The sequence below is a fragment of the Bicyclus anynana genome, chromosome 6, assembly GCF_947172395.1.
Source record: "Bicyclus anynana chromosome 6, ilBicAnyn1.1, whole genome shotgun sequence".
NCBI lineage: Eukaryota > Metazoa > Arthropoda > Insecta > Lepidoptera > Nymphalidae > Bicyclus > Bicyclus anynana.
The window spans coordinates 10,842,539-10,859,711 of record NC_069088.1 but is presented as its reverse complement, the minus strand read 5'-3'; the positions used below and the strand labels follow the sequence as shown (position 1 = coordinate 10,859,711).

The 17,173-nt window shown below is 33.1% G+C and overlaps 2 protein-coding genes across 3 annotated transcripts; both read left to right on the top strand.

The window, feature by feature from the left end:
* The first annotated feature begins 439 nt into the window (after positions 1-439).
* On the top strand, positions 440-3,466 carry LOC112055588 (uncharacterized). Its single transcript, XM_024095770.2, has 4 exons — positions 440-593; positions 1,734-1,764; positions 1,985-2,417; positions 3,198-3,466. Exons 1-4 carry the CDS (start codon positions 517-519, stop codon positions 3,317-3,319), a joined length of 663 nt encoding a protein of 220 aa, XP_023951538.2. The 5' UTR covers positions 440-516; the 3' UTR covers positions 3,320-3,466.
* Positions 3,467-5,953: 2,487 nt separating this feature from the next.
* LOC112055589 (putative uncharacterized protein DDB_G0287457) lies at positions 5,954-12,799 on the top strand. 2 transcript variants are annotated; one of them, XM_024095773.2, is made up of 4 exons: positions 5,954-6,103; positions 8,654-8,687; positions 9,648-10,002; positions 11,587-11,834. In XM_024095773.2, the coding sequence occupies exons 1-4, from the start codon at positions 6,036-6,038 to the stop codon at positions 11,706-11,708; spliced, it is 579 nt and encodes a 192-aa protein (XP_023951541.2). In that variant the 5' UTR covers positions 5,954-6,035; the 3' UTR covers positions 11,709-11,834. The 2 variants fall into 2 exon arrangements, with proteins under 2 accessions (XP_023951541.2, XP_023951539.2); XM_024095771.2 differs by lacking the exon at positions 11,587-11,834 and adding an exon at positions 12,632-12,799 and having other exon boundaries at positions 5,959-6,103.
* Positions 12,800-17,173: the final 4,374 nt, after the last annotated feature.

The following is a 17,173-nucleotide window of genomic DNA, read 5'->3' as shown; positions in this document are numbered from 1 at the left end:
TAATATATAACCAATATAATTATACAAACCAATATAAGACATTAATACATAAATAATATATAAATATAATAGTCTGTCTGTGATTTGAAAATACGTACATATACACACTTTAAATCATTACGCCTCATTCCAGTAGGGGTAGGCAAAGACTAAGTCTTTAGTACTACTAAACTACTACGGCTACTTTTATCCCGAAAAAATCCATGGTTTCCCGCGGGATTTGAGTAGCGCACATCCACTATTAATAAGAAATATTATAATACTTTTTAGGTAAAAAAACATTTGACTTTTCCTTATATAAGCAAAATAAGGAGAAAAAAAAACCAAAAATGGTTTATCTTTAAATTATAGAATTGCTTTGCAATTTTATACCATTGCGTTTATCATTTTAACCTCATTGAACCTTAAATGATATAAATAAATACAAGTTGAATATCATCACCACAAGTCAGTCATTAAACGTACGTGAGGACGGTACCTAGCTTACATACAGCTTTAGTACTTGAAATATTAATAATGTTTTCTTCGTCAATTTTCATTTTGAGTTTTCTTGGAGTGATGAATTTCTCCTTGTCTGCCGCCAATGCAGAACGGTATGAGTTTGTATACAGGGTGATTCGGTCTTTAGTGCGGATATTTTTTTTCGTGGTTCTGTATCATTAATAGAATATAAATCTACAAACAGTTCGATACATTTTATGTAATTTTTTTTTTTAATTTATGTCTCTAAAATAACAAAATAATGTACATATTATTACTAAACAAGATATATTCAGCTTAAAAGTGATCTGGTGACGTTCTTTAGGTATCAAACGAAAATAAAATAAACGCACAATAGGGTGACCCTAAAATTCTGTTCAAAAGTAAATAACTTTAGCTAACGATAATTTTGTTATTTTTGAGTTAAAAAAAAAAAGAAAAAATACGTGATCATTAAATTTTGTTTATGTACAAAATATAAAAATATCCGCACTAAAAAAAATTTCTTCCTGTATATGTATTTAAATATATTGTGCTAATGTTAAATGTTAAATTACACTTTGTTACATTGAGACAATTTGCAACAATGACTATCATTGTTATTGTCATTATTATTTTCCTGTTATGAATTGATTAGTAAAGTCATAATATGGGCTTTGTTTCTCTCAGATAGGGTCTTGGATCCAAATAAAAAAATCTTTGTGAAAATCAATTTTGTTTAGTGAAAGACATGATGCACAAGTAAATTTACCTCGGCAATTTTTCACTAGCGGACGCCCGCGGCGAATTTGCCCGCCCGAAAAACGGCCCGAAAAACGGTGTAAACATTCATTGCAGTATGCGATCATTTTTTAGAAGATGTGATAGAATATGATAGCTATCCTTAAAAGCTGATAATATCAAGGATTTTTTTGTAAATCGATAACTGAAGAATATCCCACCATTGAGTCCAACTTGAAGGGATTATGCAGTCATTTCGATGAAAGCTTTTTCCGACACTTCCACTAATTAATAACGTCATATTTCTACCAATTTACACAAAACTTTGACAAATACTATTGAACATTCTTCATAAACCTCTCTATTTGAAAAAATCTGAAGAAAATTGAGGTTTTCACAAATTAAAAAAAAAGCTCGAGTTATCGCGAATAGGCATACAGATAGACGCGGCGGACGACTTAGTTTTATAATAGTATAAATGACAGCAGTTTTAATTAAAAATGAATTAATACTATGTTTCTGTTAATTTTCAGACATAAAATTGAGCACCTGAACACCGAAAAGGTAGGTATATTCGTACAAGTAAGATTCATACACAGTTTAATCACATTAGGTACCTAAAGAAAAGTAATATTGAAATATTAGGCTATTAAAACAAAACAAGTAAGTTATTTAAAGAAAATAAGTAATTCAATTTTATTCGTTGGTGGTTGGTACGGTAATATTGCGAAGCAAAGCTTTCTTTTTTAAATTGGTACTTGACATCTATTTAAACCATTTCCAGACTCCTTATGGCAGTACTGTGACTGTTGTAAATATCGGAAATGGAGAAGGAAAAGTCAATGACGTTACATTGGATGAAAGACAAAATAACTATCCAAATACACGATCAAGATCGAAATATAATGCACAGAATAAATTAGATGTCCTACCTACTCCCACTACTAAACCTCAAACAACGCCAAAGCAAGAGCATCACTGGCACAGTTCATACAATAACATAGGAAATGGAGCTGGAAATACGAATGTCCTAGTGACAGAAAATGGTGGCCATAAAGTTACTCTCGCACAAAATGCAAACGCTGAAGGTTACAGCGGAGGGACAAGTTTCGTAGTCAACAGACAAGATGGAGTCGACCATTTTAATGTCGGCTACGGTTTAAACAATCAAAATAACATTGTTTATAGCAACATACCAACTCAACCAGACAACACAGGTAACCTTACACATTTCTTAGACTAATCATAATTGTCAATCATAGTTTAGCAGAATAACAACCGATTTTAGTCATGATAATTATGTTTTTTTTTACATTAGCAGTGATGTGAAGCTCAAAAAAGCTCGGTTATTATTTTTTTAATCTATTCTGCATTAGCAATTTAGCTTATTATAGTAACCTAGTTACTCTATCAATGATGTTGAGCTAAAGCTTTTTTTTGACTGACTGAGATTGTTTGAGCTAAAGCAGATAAAGACAAGCTTAGGTAAAGTTAAGTTGATCACCATAATCTAAGATAACTAGGAAAACAATAGGACTGCGTATATTATTCCAGATTAAAAACGATTAATCGAAAATAATTGAATTGATTTTAAATCATTTACTTACTACATTTAATTCTTCATTAAAGTAGCTTCTTGGGTCATTTTGTTTGGTACTGAATATTACTAAAGTAAAAACGTCTATAGAGATTTAGACAACTTTTCTTAACTAATAGTATAAATTATCCGTTCTTGTGTTTCCAACAGGTAAATACTTTATCCCAATTAAAAATATGTATACTATTTGGTGACAGAAGGGCTGGCTCATTTTTTGCGCAAAAGATCAGCCTGGCTGTCCAGCGCGGAAATGCAGCCAGTATTCTTGCCACCATTCCACGTGACTTGATTTGTAAAGTTATTATATAAGTTAGCTTAAGTTCCTCATTGTATTCATTTTATATGTAAAAAATAATATTACGATTAAGATAATTAAAAATTCTTTCTTTACGAATTCCAGGGAGCAAACCATCAGACGAATTTACAGAACAATTGTTAACATTGAAACAAATAGCTGATGAGTTACAGGGTATCGTGACTAAACTAATTCAGGAACAACACTCGTGTATACCTCAAGAATAAACGGTATTTGTATGAGATGTATTTGACGAATAGTAAATTGTTTACTAAAACAGTATGATTTCATAAATTATACACTATTTTACAGAATATAATAATGTACATATATATAAGTAAAATATTTATGAATAAATGAAGTTATTATAATGATTTCGAATATTTTTTCCTCCTTTCTTTGTTTTATACATATATGTTAAAGAACATCTGCTTTAGGGTAATTTATGTACACAGAACAGCAGACAATTGCCAAAAGATTACTTTAGGAAAGCATTTTTCATACGGATTGAAATAGAGCTTATGACACTCACAAATAACGTGACTTTCAATTAGTAGAAAGGTTTTTTAAAGTCCCTCCTTGTCTTAATTAACAACTAGAAGCCCCACAGTTTCGCCTGCGTTCCCTTTCCACGTGATAATTCGGGGTTAAAATATAGCCTATGACAGTCACAAACAATGTAGCTTTCTATAGGTAAGATAAATTTCAAAATCGGTTTCTCGTAGAGATTACCTACCTTTAACCTCACAAACTTTATCTCTTTACAATATTAGTATAGATATTTATTAAGCTAATTAACTTATCAAGTTTGACTGTGGGTAAAACCGAAGATATAAATTGTTAGGTATGATTGTGACTTTATTTATGCGAGTTGTGGGGAAAATAGTGACAAATATTTTTGGAATCTTGACAGACAGACTTCGCATGTATAGTTATATAATAAAGAGATTAAGTGTTCGTGAATTTATACGGAAGTATTAATATTAAAAAATATATATGTATTACAAGCTTTTGAAAAAATATATATCTATTTTATATACACTCCTATAAACAGAATTATACAGTGACAGAGGCATCGGTAAGCATATTACGAGTACATACTAATATTATGAAGAGTTAATGTTTGTTATGTTGTAGGGGGCGACCTCTGGATCTACTGAACTAATTTTTTATACTAATAGAAGGCTACGTTATTTGTAGTAGGTTTTTGGTATTTTTATCCCCGTATTCCCACGGGAACGGGAAATAAGCGAGTGAAAGCGCATGGCATTAGCTAGTGATAATGTTCAGCTGAACATAGAACCTTTTAATTCCTTTTTTTTATTCTTTACAAGGTAGCTCTTGACTACAATCTCACCTGATGGTAAGTGATGTTGCAGTCTAAGATGAAAGCGAGCTAACTTGTTAGAAGGAGGATGAAAAACCACACTCCTTTCGGTTTCTACACGACATCGTACCGGAACGTTAAATTTCTTGGCGGTACGTCTTTGCCGGTAGGTTGGTAACTAGCCCCTCCCACCAGCCAGACCTGGACCAATTAAGAAAATCTCAATCTGTCTAGCTGGGGATCGAATCCAGGACCCCCGTTTTGTAAATCCACCGCGCATGCCACTGCGCCACGACCGTATGTCCTTTTAGAAAGGCGATAAAAAACAATGCCACGCGGACTGTCGCAGGCATCCACTAGTGCCATAAATACAACATAACAAACAAATGACTAATACAATGTTTACGCAACTAAAGCTACTCTGGAAACACAGAACAGGTAACAAAATATAAAATATGTCTTACAGTTTGTTCCCCGCTAAAAGTAGAATAATAATATGCTTCTACTGTATAAGAGTGAATAAAATAAAAATTACTAGCCAAGTGCTTGTCGGGCCACGCGAAGTGTAGGGTTCCGTAGATTAAATAAGCACTTTAAACCCTTATTTAATGCCACACCAAGGTATAGACGATAAAAAGTTCATTCTCAATTTGCATGTAGGAAAAAACCCAAAAATTATTATTTTTTTAATTTTCTTCTCATCATTTTGTAGACGTGATTAATATAGATACCCATACCAAATATCAGCTTTTATTCTATTTTCAACTGAGTTATCTTACTGACAACTTTATATAATTTTTATTTAACAACGCAATTAGTATGCAATTTTCGATTTCCAGTTTTTGAACTCATTAAATAGCAATTGCTACTTTTATAATTTTCCTTGTAATTTCATTATACTTGTATATATTACTCTCGCGATTTTTTTACGTATCAATAAATAACCGTTTAGCCAGTGGACACTTGACTCTAAGAATAATTAGCTCTTGAAAGCATAATATTTTTCAAACGAATCCTTAAATCGAAATATGTTGGTAGAAGACCCAGCATATCTTTCAAATACCTATCCAACGATATGCCACACTATGAAACGTACGAGTAAGAAAAATCAAACTCACATGCAGGGGAGACACCCTAAAAAAATATTTTTCAAGATTTTATTTTACAACATAGTCGTAAAATAAAACTATACTTTTATAGTACGGGACCCTAAAAAATGTATAACTAGAATGCAGGTTTCTGGAAATAGTAGGTATAAAGACTAATTAAATGCATTAGTTTTTGAAATATTTTCATTCCGAACTTGAACAATTAATAGTATGGTATATTATATGAATGCTACAAATGAAAATTGATAATTTTAGTTACTTTCCAATTTTACAAAATTAAAAATCGTTCTCTACCTAAAAATCAAAAATAGCTTATTATTTCATACTTCACTTTGAAGCAAAATGTAAGTGTAGACAATTGTTATCAATTCTGTGTGTAGTTTCCCAGTATTATCATTTTGACCTCTCTCAAACCGCACCAGTGTATAAATATTATACACAAGCACAAGTACCACAAGTCAGTGTTTACGCTTCCAATAAGACAGTAACTTTATTCAAGCTTTGATAATGAATTATTCATCTATATTTGTTTTTCTTGTGTCTCTATTATCATCATCCAATGTATACTCTATGAGGTACGTATTAGATGTCGATATGTTTATTTTGTATGTCTTATATTATTTTTAAATAAATCTTGTAAACGCACAAGAAAATAAATGAACTAACGAAAAAAAATTAAATTAACGAATGTCATGTACCATATATCTCCGTGTTCCTCCTCATCACCGTGTTTTTACCTACTTGTTGGTTATTGGTGTGGTAAGTTAACCCAATTCTTGAATTAACCAAGTTTAAAAAAAGGTTTTTATTGCCATTATGCAAAAAAACATTGAAAAAAAAATACAGGATTTGGCAGTGCTCATTGCATTGAGTAGATAAAACTACGTTGCTATTATACATTATAGATATTATTCCTTTGTCTAAGAAAGAACGCATTAATGTCACCTTCATCACTAACTACATCCCAAATTCGACTTGTTGTGATAAGAATACTCATTATCGTCATAACACCCATTGCAAATACAAGTAGGCCTTCATAGAAATACCACGGTCTTTTTACCCGACTACAGCGAAGCCAAAAAGGGGTAATGATTTTGGGCGTATGTTCCACCGTAGAGCCTAAACTACTGAACCGATTTTATTAAATGAGGTGTCAAAAGATTTGTAATAATACTGTGGGTGACACAGGCTATATAAATTTCATTAAAATATTATACAACGGAATTTAAACCTCAGATTGTAACCTCGAAATAAATTAAACCGAGATAATCATCACGTGTTTCATATCAAAACAAAGCACTCATATTGTTTTAGTCAAAACATGTCTTTAAAATGTGGTCACACATTCCGCACTTTTCATATCAGTGCTAAGTGGCAGTTTTCTTACTGTGACGGTCGCGAAATTCTAAGGAATTGAAACAGCGCCATCTAGTGGCACTACTGTACAACTGTTTCTTCCTTAGAAATTCGCGTTTACGTTTACGCGTAAGTCACAGTATGAAAACATTGAAAACGGCCACTGAATGCGACAATGTGGATATGGATGTGACTGTTTGGAAAATGGAAAAGTATTAAATAAAAATAAAGTTTATGAACTATAACTCGATTACGCAATAAAAAGGGGTCTAAAAACACGTAACAAGAAAATATTTCAGATGTTATTAGAGAAATGCATACATAAAAAACTGTCACCTTACAGTCGTGGTCGCACCTACTGTATACTCGTACCTACTATGATTATGCTAAAAAACCTCCATTAAATATAGGAACATGATAAGTAGGTAATATATAGTAGGTGCGAAATATATTATATCTCTTGTAGAAAATAGTAGTCTGAGACCGATATGACGTCACTCGGTCTCGTGTGGGTCGTGCTGGCGCTAGGTGGCGCGACTTGGTTCCGTAAAAAGTAGGGAGTTAGAGGGGGGTAGCGATCGATTGGCGGGAACGACTTGCGATATAAGGCGCTCGTCGTACGGTCGGCTTCGTGAATGCTCGTGGCATTCGAGGCATCTACATTTCTTGTTGTGTAATTCTTTATGGGTTACTTGGGATGGGCGGGAAGAGAGACTTGAAGTGGAAAAGGGGAGTGTTGATTGTTTTAAAACATATGGAAAATATTCTTTTAAAGAAAATTCAATATGCATAAGTACATTTGGGAAAATCTAAATTACTTTTATAATCATTTTATTTTAAACATTTATTGAGGCACAGGTCAAGACATTATTATAATGTGATAGTAACATACAATAAACTTTAGTAAAAACCCATGATAAGTACCAATGACGTAAGAAAACTTATTATTTAATACTTAATTTGTAAACAAATAATTCTGATTCATTGCTTATGTTATATAGCTGGTAGTTAATAGGAAGACGAACTTATAGTTTACGAATAATAATTTATTGTTTTAAGGTGGCAACTAACTACAACATACAGAGTACATTAGTTTAATGAATACGAGATGTACTTCAAATGTGGACAAATCATGCCTTTTTATAAAAAAAAGTAGTAGATTGTTATACAAGGGGCTAAAAAGGGGCCATTATATATGAGGTATTTTTAGGGCCCGAGACGAAGGCGAGGGCCGCCTAAATAGAAACCGAGTTTATAATGGGTTTAGCCCCACGTGTTACACTATGCTTTTCACTACGATTGCGAGAAAATAAAATAGTTTAGTACAATATTCAATGATTTATTTTAATTGAAAATTAAAATGTAGGTACAAAATGCTACAACTTTGGATGTTTCGGGGAGATGCTTTTACCCGGTAACTTAATTTCCGACTGCAGTGAAGTTGAATAATGATTATGAGGGGTAAACTAAACATGTTAGATAATTGTTTAAAAAACACCATGCGTAAGTTGTAAGTAAGAATGCACTTGTTGTTCTTTTCTCCACTTATAAAATTTTTCGTAAGTAGGTGTTTAATTTGTAAGTCTTTTTTTAACCCATCTCCAAATTAGGGTCACCATAGTTCTTGACTAGTACTCGTAACAGACAATAATTAAAAAAACAAAATTACTTTAGCCCCTAGAGGCCAATATGCTTGTTTAGCCCCGCCGTGGAGTGGTAATATGCCAATGTTTTTGAGCAAGAGTAGTGAAAAATGTATTTTGTTTCAGATATAATGACCCTCTGAATAATATGTACAATAACGTAAGTATACTACAACTGTTTCTACATTAACAAGAAGCCTAATATAAACGTCCTGATTTTTTCTAGTAAATATGTGTATATAATATATATACACACATAATATGTACATATATACATACTGTATGAGTGCTGGGGAGTATAATATCCCACTACAAGTGGTGTTTACGAGGCCACTTATAGGAGCCGAAATGCATAACTAATATTTTTTAATATATCTATTATCTATATATATAAAAATGAATTACTGTTGGTTAGTCTCGCTAAAACTCGAAAACGGCTGAACGGATTTATCGTTCGTGGAGGTATAGGGAAGGTTTAAAAGGTGAGAAAAATTAGAATAATTGCCGGGAAAACCATAAAAACAACCCTTTTCTATTTCCCATACAAACGTTTAAGAGTCAAGAGGTAGGATATGGTAGGGGTAGAGTAGTGTAGAGTAGGGATAGAGAAGAAGTGCACATAAGTCAAAGCGAAGCTTGACCGGGTCCACTAGTAATGTATAAAATTATTTAGAATTCAATAATGTGTCATTATTTAAAAATAAAGATCTTTCTTTCTTTCTTTTAACTAAAATAATAAAAACTTTTTATGTTTTCATACAAAGTAATTCAAATAATTCCGACTATCCAAGTAACGCACGCCTTTATCTATCCTTTCATTTTAAAATTTTAAACATTACGACGACGGTTACGAGACTAACAGACAAAAGAGGCTTAACATATTTGGCAGCATCAATTCATCAGGTCTCTTGCCGTCATCCCAACTTATACCTGATGGCTCGACCAGCGCAGCAATGTTCCTTAAACAATGATGTTCCACCATTGGCAAGGGCCTTTTTATTGTATCGTTAAGAGAACCATGCTGGAATATCCTGCCGGCACTCCTTTGTTTTAAGAGCCTGTGAATTTCTATTTCTAAATTAAATAAATTCTAAATTAAATACGTGCAATTAATTTTCAGCAACCTTATGGAAACTCCAACCAAGAAGTCGTTAATATTGGAAACGGGGTCAATAGAAGAAATTTCGTCATACTCGAAGACAATTCTAACTATCCAAATACACGTGGCCAGCCAGATCAAACTGGTTATAGATATGGTGGCAGCTCCAGTGTTAATAACATTGGAAATGGAGTGAACAATCACAACACAGTTGTGTTGGACGGCGGCAGCGACGGTGGTCGACAGTATGAAAGCTGGAACAACGGTGGAACAACTGTTGTACGCAACAGAAATAATGGAAAAGACATCTTTAACGTTGGTTATGGTCAAGGAAACCAAAATAGGGTATCTATTGACGGCAGACCAGTACAAACAGGTAAGACTGCACAAGAATTCATCATTAATAGCCCATATTCGGCTCACTGTTGTGCACGAATCTCCTCTCAGAATTAAAGATGTTAGGCTAATCTATCAAGCTAAACCAATACGGATTCAAAAATTTCGGAATAGAGGTAAAACATCGTGAGAAAACCTGCATACCTAATTCCTTCCTTAATTCTCTGCGAGTGGTCATTCTGCCAACAGACTTACCATTCGTAGAGAATTAAGAATTTTCTTAGGTATGCAAGTTTTCTCACGATGTTTTTCCTTCACTACTTGAGACGCGTGATATTTTTAATTTCTTGCACAAGAAATCTATTCTATCTAGTGTATTGAATAAATTAAAAATTTGGAAGATCCTCAACCGTCTAATATAGATCAAACCAAGACGTTAGCGTCAACAGTTCATTCATAATCAGCAACCCATTTTCGGCTCATAGTTGAGCACGAGTCTCCTCTTAGAATGAGAGGGGTTAGGCCAATAGTCCACCACGATGGCCAAACGAATTGGCAGACTTCCCACTTGTAGAGAATTAAGCAAGCTCTGAGGTATGCAGGTTTCCTCACGATGTTTTTCCTTCACCGTTTGAGACGCGTGATATTTTTTATTTCTTATACAAATATTGCTCGAGTGTATATAACCAATTATAATTAAAAATTTGGAATATCCTCAACCGTCTAATAAAGATCAAATCAAGACCTTTGCGCCAACAGTTCACGCAGTAACTTATCAACTAACAATAATTAGGGCCGGAGGCGCAAACGCCCCGGGTGACAAACGAAAGGGAGCAGCGGCACGTCTATTGAAAATGATTTTTTTTTTTAATTTAAATGTGCACGCCTCATGTAACTCATGACAGTTAATGTAGCTTAAAAATATAGTTTTTTAAAGGCTACAATAATTTTGGCCATTGCTACTCTTAGATGTACGCTCCTTCCGTTGCAGTGGTAATAATTTATCTTGATTTTCGCTGTAGCTACGATGCTGTAGGTACGATGTCAATTAAGTCGCGAGTCTTCTTCGGATGGTGAAAGTTCCTTACTTCATAATAAAATTACTCAAAATGAAACAGTTAGCATATTCAATTATCATCATAGCTAAGCTAACAGTAAAGAAGTTACAAAACATTACAATGGTATGCAAAGATTATATTCACTGGCATTGGAAAAAAAACTGGCAATATATATCTCAAATTATTTTATTTTTTAAATTACCTCTTTAAAGGTGGTTCTGCCCAACAGGGATAAATAGTTTTCTATAACATTATTAGGTATAATCATAGACATCATAAAAAGTCCAGACACCTATTCCTGAATCAAAAAGTGGAGCACCCCGATTTTGATAATTCGCATAGAATTTCTTACACGGAGACAAACATGCACAATGAAGACAGAGCGACCGCCACTATTCTCCTAAATCTAGCAAAACATTTTCAACCCATAGATAGTTTTTTGACAGCAAGATACCGTCTGCCTATTTTATAAGTCTATGATTATAATATCACTTAATTTGAAAGTTTATCGCTAAGTTAGCATAAAATGTGAAGCATATTTTTACATAGTTCTGTAAAAATTGCAGGACGTCCACGGCAGACAAGCGTACTTGAAGAACAGATGAAAATTTTAAATGATATGTCTGCTGATTTACAACGCATTTCATACATCTTAAACCAAATCGAAGAGGCAGAAAAAAGATACTGAAATAAAAAATATTATTATATCTTATTTGTAATGTTTTGTAAGATCCGTGACATTTTAACCAGTAATCTTAAAATAAAGACGTTCGGTGTTAATATATTTTTTTTATCCAATAAAATGTTAATACAATCCATACTTTGACATTTACACTAATAATAATCTAAAGAGGAAAGATTTGTATTTTTGTATGTAACGAATCAAAAACAGCTGGACCGATTTGAAAAATTCTTTCACCAATAAAAGGCAACATTATCATCCATCAGCTATATTTTATCCCCATTTTCCCTCGAGCATTGACTGACAGGCTTAGGGTGATAATGTGAGCCTCAATAGCTCAACGGTAACAGCGGGCGGACTCATCACCGAGGGGTAGTGGTTCGATCCCCGCCCCGTTGGTCTATTGTCGTACCCACTCCTAATACAGTTTTTCCCGACTAGTTAGAGGGGAATCGGAATATGGGTCATATTTCAAAAATATGATTTAAAAAAAATATTAAAATTGTATGTAATTAGTGTGTTAATGATAATGATCGGGATTGGTGGCTTTATGGGCTTTCCAAAGTCCACATACACACCTCCATGTGTATCACACATAGTACATAAGATAATTACTAGACCATCATCATTAACATTCGGCTCACTGCTGAGCTCGAGGCTCCTCTCAGAATGAGAGGGGTTAGGCCTATAATCCACCACGCTGGCCCAATGCGGATTGGCAGACCCGCCGCCACCTCACGATTTTTTTTACCTTCACCGTTTTAGACACGTGATATTTAATTTTTTTAAATACACATAACTGAAAACCTACGACCTACAAAAGCAGAGGTCATATCCACTGGGCCATAACTAGACCAACCTTTATTGTAGTGTCTGTTGTCAAATATTATTATAGTTTCATTTGTAATTTGTAATTCAAATTGTTCTAGATTGCTACGGAAGTTCATGCGGCAACATACCAATGGCTCCAAGACGAGTAAGCAACGCTGCTGCCACAAACCAAATATTATGCGTTTCTCTCGTTCTGTCACTTTCCTTTATTATATCTACTTTATTCTAGTAAAATGTAAAAACTATATATTAAAATTATTATTATACGTTTGTATTAATAATAATATTATGGATAGATAATAATATTATGTAATTAAAACTAAGAATTACTTAAATATATTAAATTTAAATTTATAATAAATAAAATAATTATAACAAATACACACCATTTTATAGGGATGATGACAGTTTTTTACATTGTATATAAATTAAGAGTATACTGCAAGCAATTTTGTAAAAGTAACAGGATATCTGCGATCATTACTTTCGGAGCTACAGGGATTTAAAGGGTCAGATTTGCGGCGCTGCCGCGGATCCCTGAAAAACGCTCCATACAAAATGGCACGATTTAGTGACGTCGTTGGCTCGCTGATCGTTAGGTTTGTGTGGGTGTTCAAACAAAATTACTAATATCTTTGTTATTTGTGCGTTTATGTTTATAGTTCATTTATTGAATTTTCATCTAATTACGATAAAAGATTTTTAATAGATTTTGAAATTTTATAATCTTATTTATTTTGCAAATATCGAGACAATCTTTGCTTTTTATGTATAAATTAGTTAACATTGACCTTATTTAAACGAATGTATCATAAAAATCAACATATTCAAACCTAGTCATCATCCCCATTGTTCACCCAGAGGCAAGGTACCCTATACACTAGCGCTATTACCCCTCTGGATAGTAAAGCTTAACCTTTGGGCCAAATAAGCGCCAGCTCTTGGGTCACCTGACGCATAGGCCAATTTGTCATAGACATAGCATTGCAATTTTTTTAGTATCTGTTGACCATGAGCCTAAAGTCTCGTTATTAAATGTTAGGTAGTAGCTGACCCGGTGGGCATCCTACCACTTAAATTGCTGAAGTAGCAGATATATTTGAATAGTAATTAATATCGAAGCAAAATTATCAAAATGTGTGTGATAAAAATAGGTATTCATAACACAGGCTATAAGTAAGCTTACTTTGGGGTTAGATAGTGATGCGTGTATTGTTTATGTGCATTTGTTATTTATTTTGAGTCATATATATTTTTTACATTTTTTTTAATTAAGAAAAATACATAAAAAAATCACTTTTATACAATATACAATATTAAGTTTTGCTGATTAAACATCTAGCCAGAGAGTTGTTGAGAGCTTTATAGTGTTATTTTTATTATTTTATAGTAGATACCTATTCCTTTTAACTACAATTACACTATGAATGAATATTACGAGTATTTTAAAATATGAAAAACGCTAAAGCTAATGCTTTTACTTATGACCGTGTGACTAAAATTACTGAGAAATTCTGTAAGACACAGTTTTCAAAATTATAAGTAACCTAAGTATATTGTTTTATTTGGAAATATTTTAACTCAGACAGAATTACATAAGCACTAGTATTGCACCCAAATTCACAAACAAAACAAAAGCACTCATATTATATGTAACACTACACATAACTATAATAAATGTAATTTTTAAGGAGACTAAAAATATCGCTTAGACTCGTTAAATAGAAAATTCGATTACTTGGTCGATGTTTTGCTATTCAGGCTGAGGAATCGATTATCTTCAGATTATTGTTTTATTATAAATTTGATATAATTAAGTTATAAATACAAACGAAACGTAACTTAATCTTTTACTAAACTAAGTTTTTAACCGTATTTTACACCATTCAAGTACACAAAGAGACATTTTTACGTAGCCCTTTACACGACGAAAATGATTACATCTATGAGACATCTATTTATTAGAGACAGTTTTTATAAACGCGTTAGATCGTTGATCTTATACTCTGACAGAGGGGGTAACGTCTACCGAGGCAGGTCCCTGTGTAATTAGTCTGAGCATTCTAGGGGTCCATGCAACGGCAATTTTTATACTATAGGTATATTAACTTATTAGAAAAGTATAAAAATTAAATAACTAAACAAATAAATAAAAGAATATGGTTCTTAGTGGTACCTAGGCATCCACATATCTGCAATGTATGTATCGGGTGCATCGCATTAAACTGATTTTTAATTTTACGGTAGATACGACCCGTACGATGTGGATCAGTGAACACACTTGTATGACTTTCTATACAAAGAATACTACGATCCGTTTGATGCGATGCGTCCGATACGTATAATGCGGAAATGTGGACGCCTAGCAGTAAAGAAATATAGTCAAAAATATCCATTGAAATATATCATTTTCACTTTATAGTACGAGATAGGGCATAAGAAATACATACATGATTTGATGATGATGATTGATGAGAATTAAATGATTGAAAAAATATTATATTTATTTATATACCTATATATTTCTATATTTCCCTAATTGGTTAATTGAAAAAAATCTTGAACTAGGTAGTTAAAAGAATAAACCCAAACCCATGACGTGGAACAAATCGCATTCGTCTCTGTGAAAATTGCACTGATTTTAATCACTGCAATCGTACAAATTACCATCTATCATCTAGGCCAATGTAACTCATTATTCCATTTACATGGTTACATATTTACAAATACAATTTCACATTATTGAAGTAATTTCATTTTTAAGCTGGAATATATTGAATATTTAATAAGAGATTAGAAATTGACTGTCTGTATAAACTGACGGGATATGTATGCGATTTAACATGTAGTATAAGTTAATATGCAACGTAAAAGAAAAGGTAACATTTTTGGCTTTGTTCCACTGCGATCGCAAATATAGACAGTTAAATAATTTGAGCGCAAATTTTTAATCATGCGTCATTGCTTTTAAAAACACATAAGTCTGACAGTGGAATTCATAGACGTTGTAGGGGCACCCCCAGGGGATCATTCACCCGCTGAGTGTCAAATTCTCAATCAAATAGAGGTTAAATTCGACACACAGCGGCTGAATGATCCCCTGGCGGCCCTACACCGTCTATGAAATCCACTGTAAATGATTACTGGATATCCTACTAATATTATAAACGCGAAAGTTTAGTTTACTCTTTTGATTTGATTAGCTCTAATCAGTTAATTTTGCTTTATTGCGTTGTAGGTTGTTCATCTTGCAAACCAACACTTACTTGTTAACCGTACTCTAACAAAGTGCAAGATTGATGGGCAGTAGCAGTATAGTACGCTACTCGACTAAAATGCTAAAGTAGTCCAAACTAGGCTTTACGGCTCGACCGCGTACTTATATGCCGACCGCGTCTCTTCATATGTGATACAAACAACAATTTTTTTTATCACTTTACTTCGGCAGTGTGAGCTTCGAACTCAAATCTATCGCTCTCTGTCTATAGTATCGAGTTAGACAGAGAGAGATAGAGATAGAGAATTCAAAATTCGCACTTGCGAATTATACTGTTTTCTATAATTCGTTACAGCCCTCTTGTTTCGGATATTTTATACGTACAAAATTTAGTAATGAGTCATAGTTAGATATTTTGAAAATTGCACCTATATTTGCTGAGAAACAATTCTTTAATTAATATAATCTAATATAATTTGTCTTAAAAAAGACATATAAATAAAATTAAAGTATATCTCTGTAATTTAAAAATAACTGAGTTTTACAAGTGCAAACACGACACCTACTAAAACTATCAAGCTTTTATAAAATGTTTGTTTGTCTGTTTTTCTGTTTGTCCGGGCTAATCTAGGGAACCGCTGAACCGATTTTAACTCCCACGGGATTTGTGGAAAACATAATTTCACGCGTAAGAAGTCGCAGGCGTCCACTAGTAATTTTTAAACATTCTTATCGCATTATTTTAAAATAGTTTTTGATGATTGATTTCACGATCGATAGTATTTAAGAGGTATAATAATCTGTAACTAGGTATATTACTTACGAGCTCTACTTGTCTACGGTATCGACGTTTGGTGTCTCGAGTCTTGAAGTGCACAATGGAATTAATAAATATAATATACTTTTGTTTAAGTGTACTCCTGCTAATCCTAACAGTAACTACTGCAATAGAAGAACATTACAGAAGGGAAGTCTTTACAGGGGGATGCCTTCCTGGGACTTATCGCACCCCAGATGGCAGATGCTTACCACGTTTTTAAGCATGGGAAGTAACATGTTTTAATTTGATTGCCTGTTTTTTTCTGTTTTTTCGTTTTTGTTTTCTCGCATTTTTAATCATTGTACTTTTACCGACTATATTTGTTTTGCCCTCAAGAAGTAATAAAAGTGTGTTCTAACCAATAGTTTTGTAGTTTTTCTCAGTAATTATAATGTCCTTTTATTATATAAGTACACGGCGAAAATTGCAGTATGTCTATGAATAACTGAGGCTTGCAGAATAGTCTAATCTTTTTAATAAAAAAAGATGGATTACTCTAAAAGGAACGGTGAAGGAAAACATCGTGAGGAAACCTGCATACCAGAGAATTTTCTTAATTCTCTGCGTGTGTGAAGTCTGCCAATCCGCATTGGGCCAGCGTGG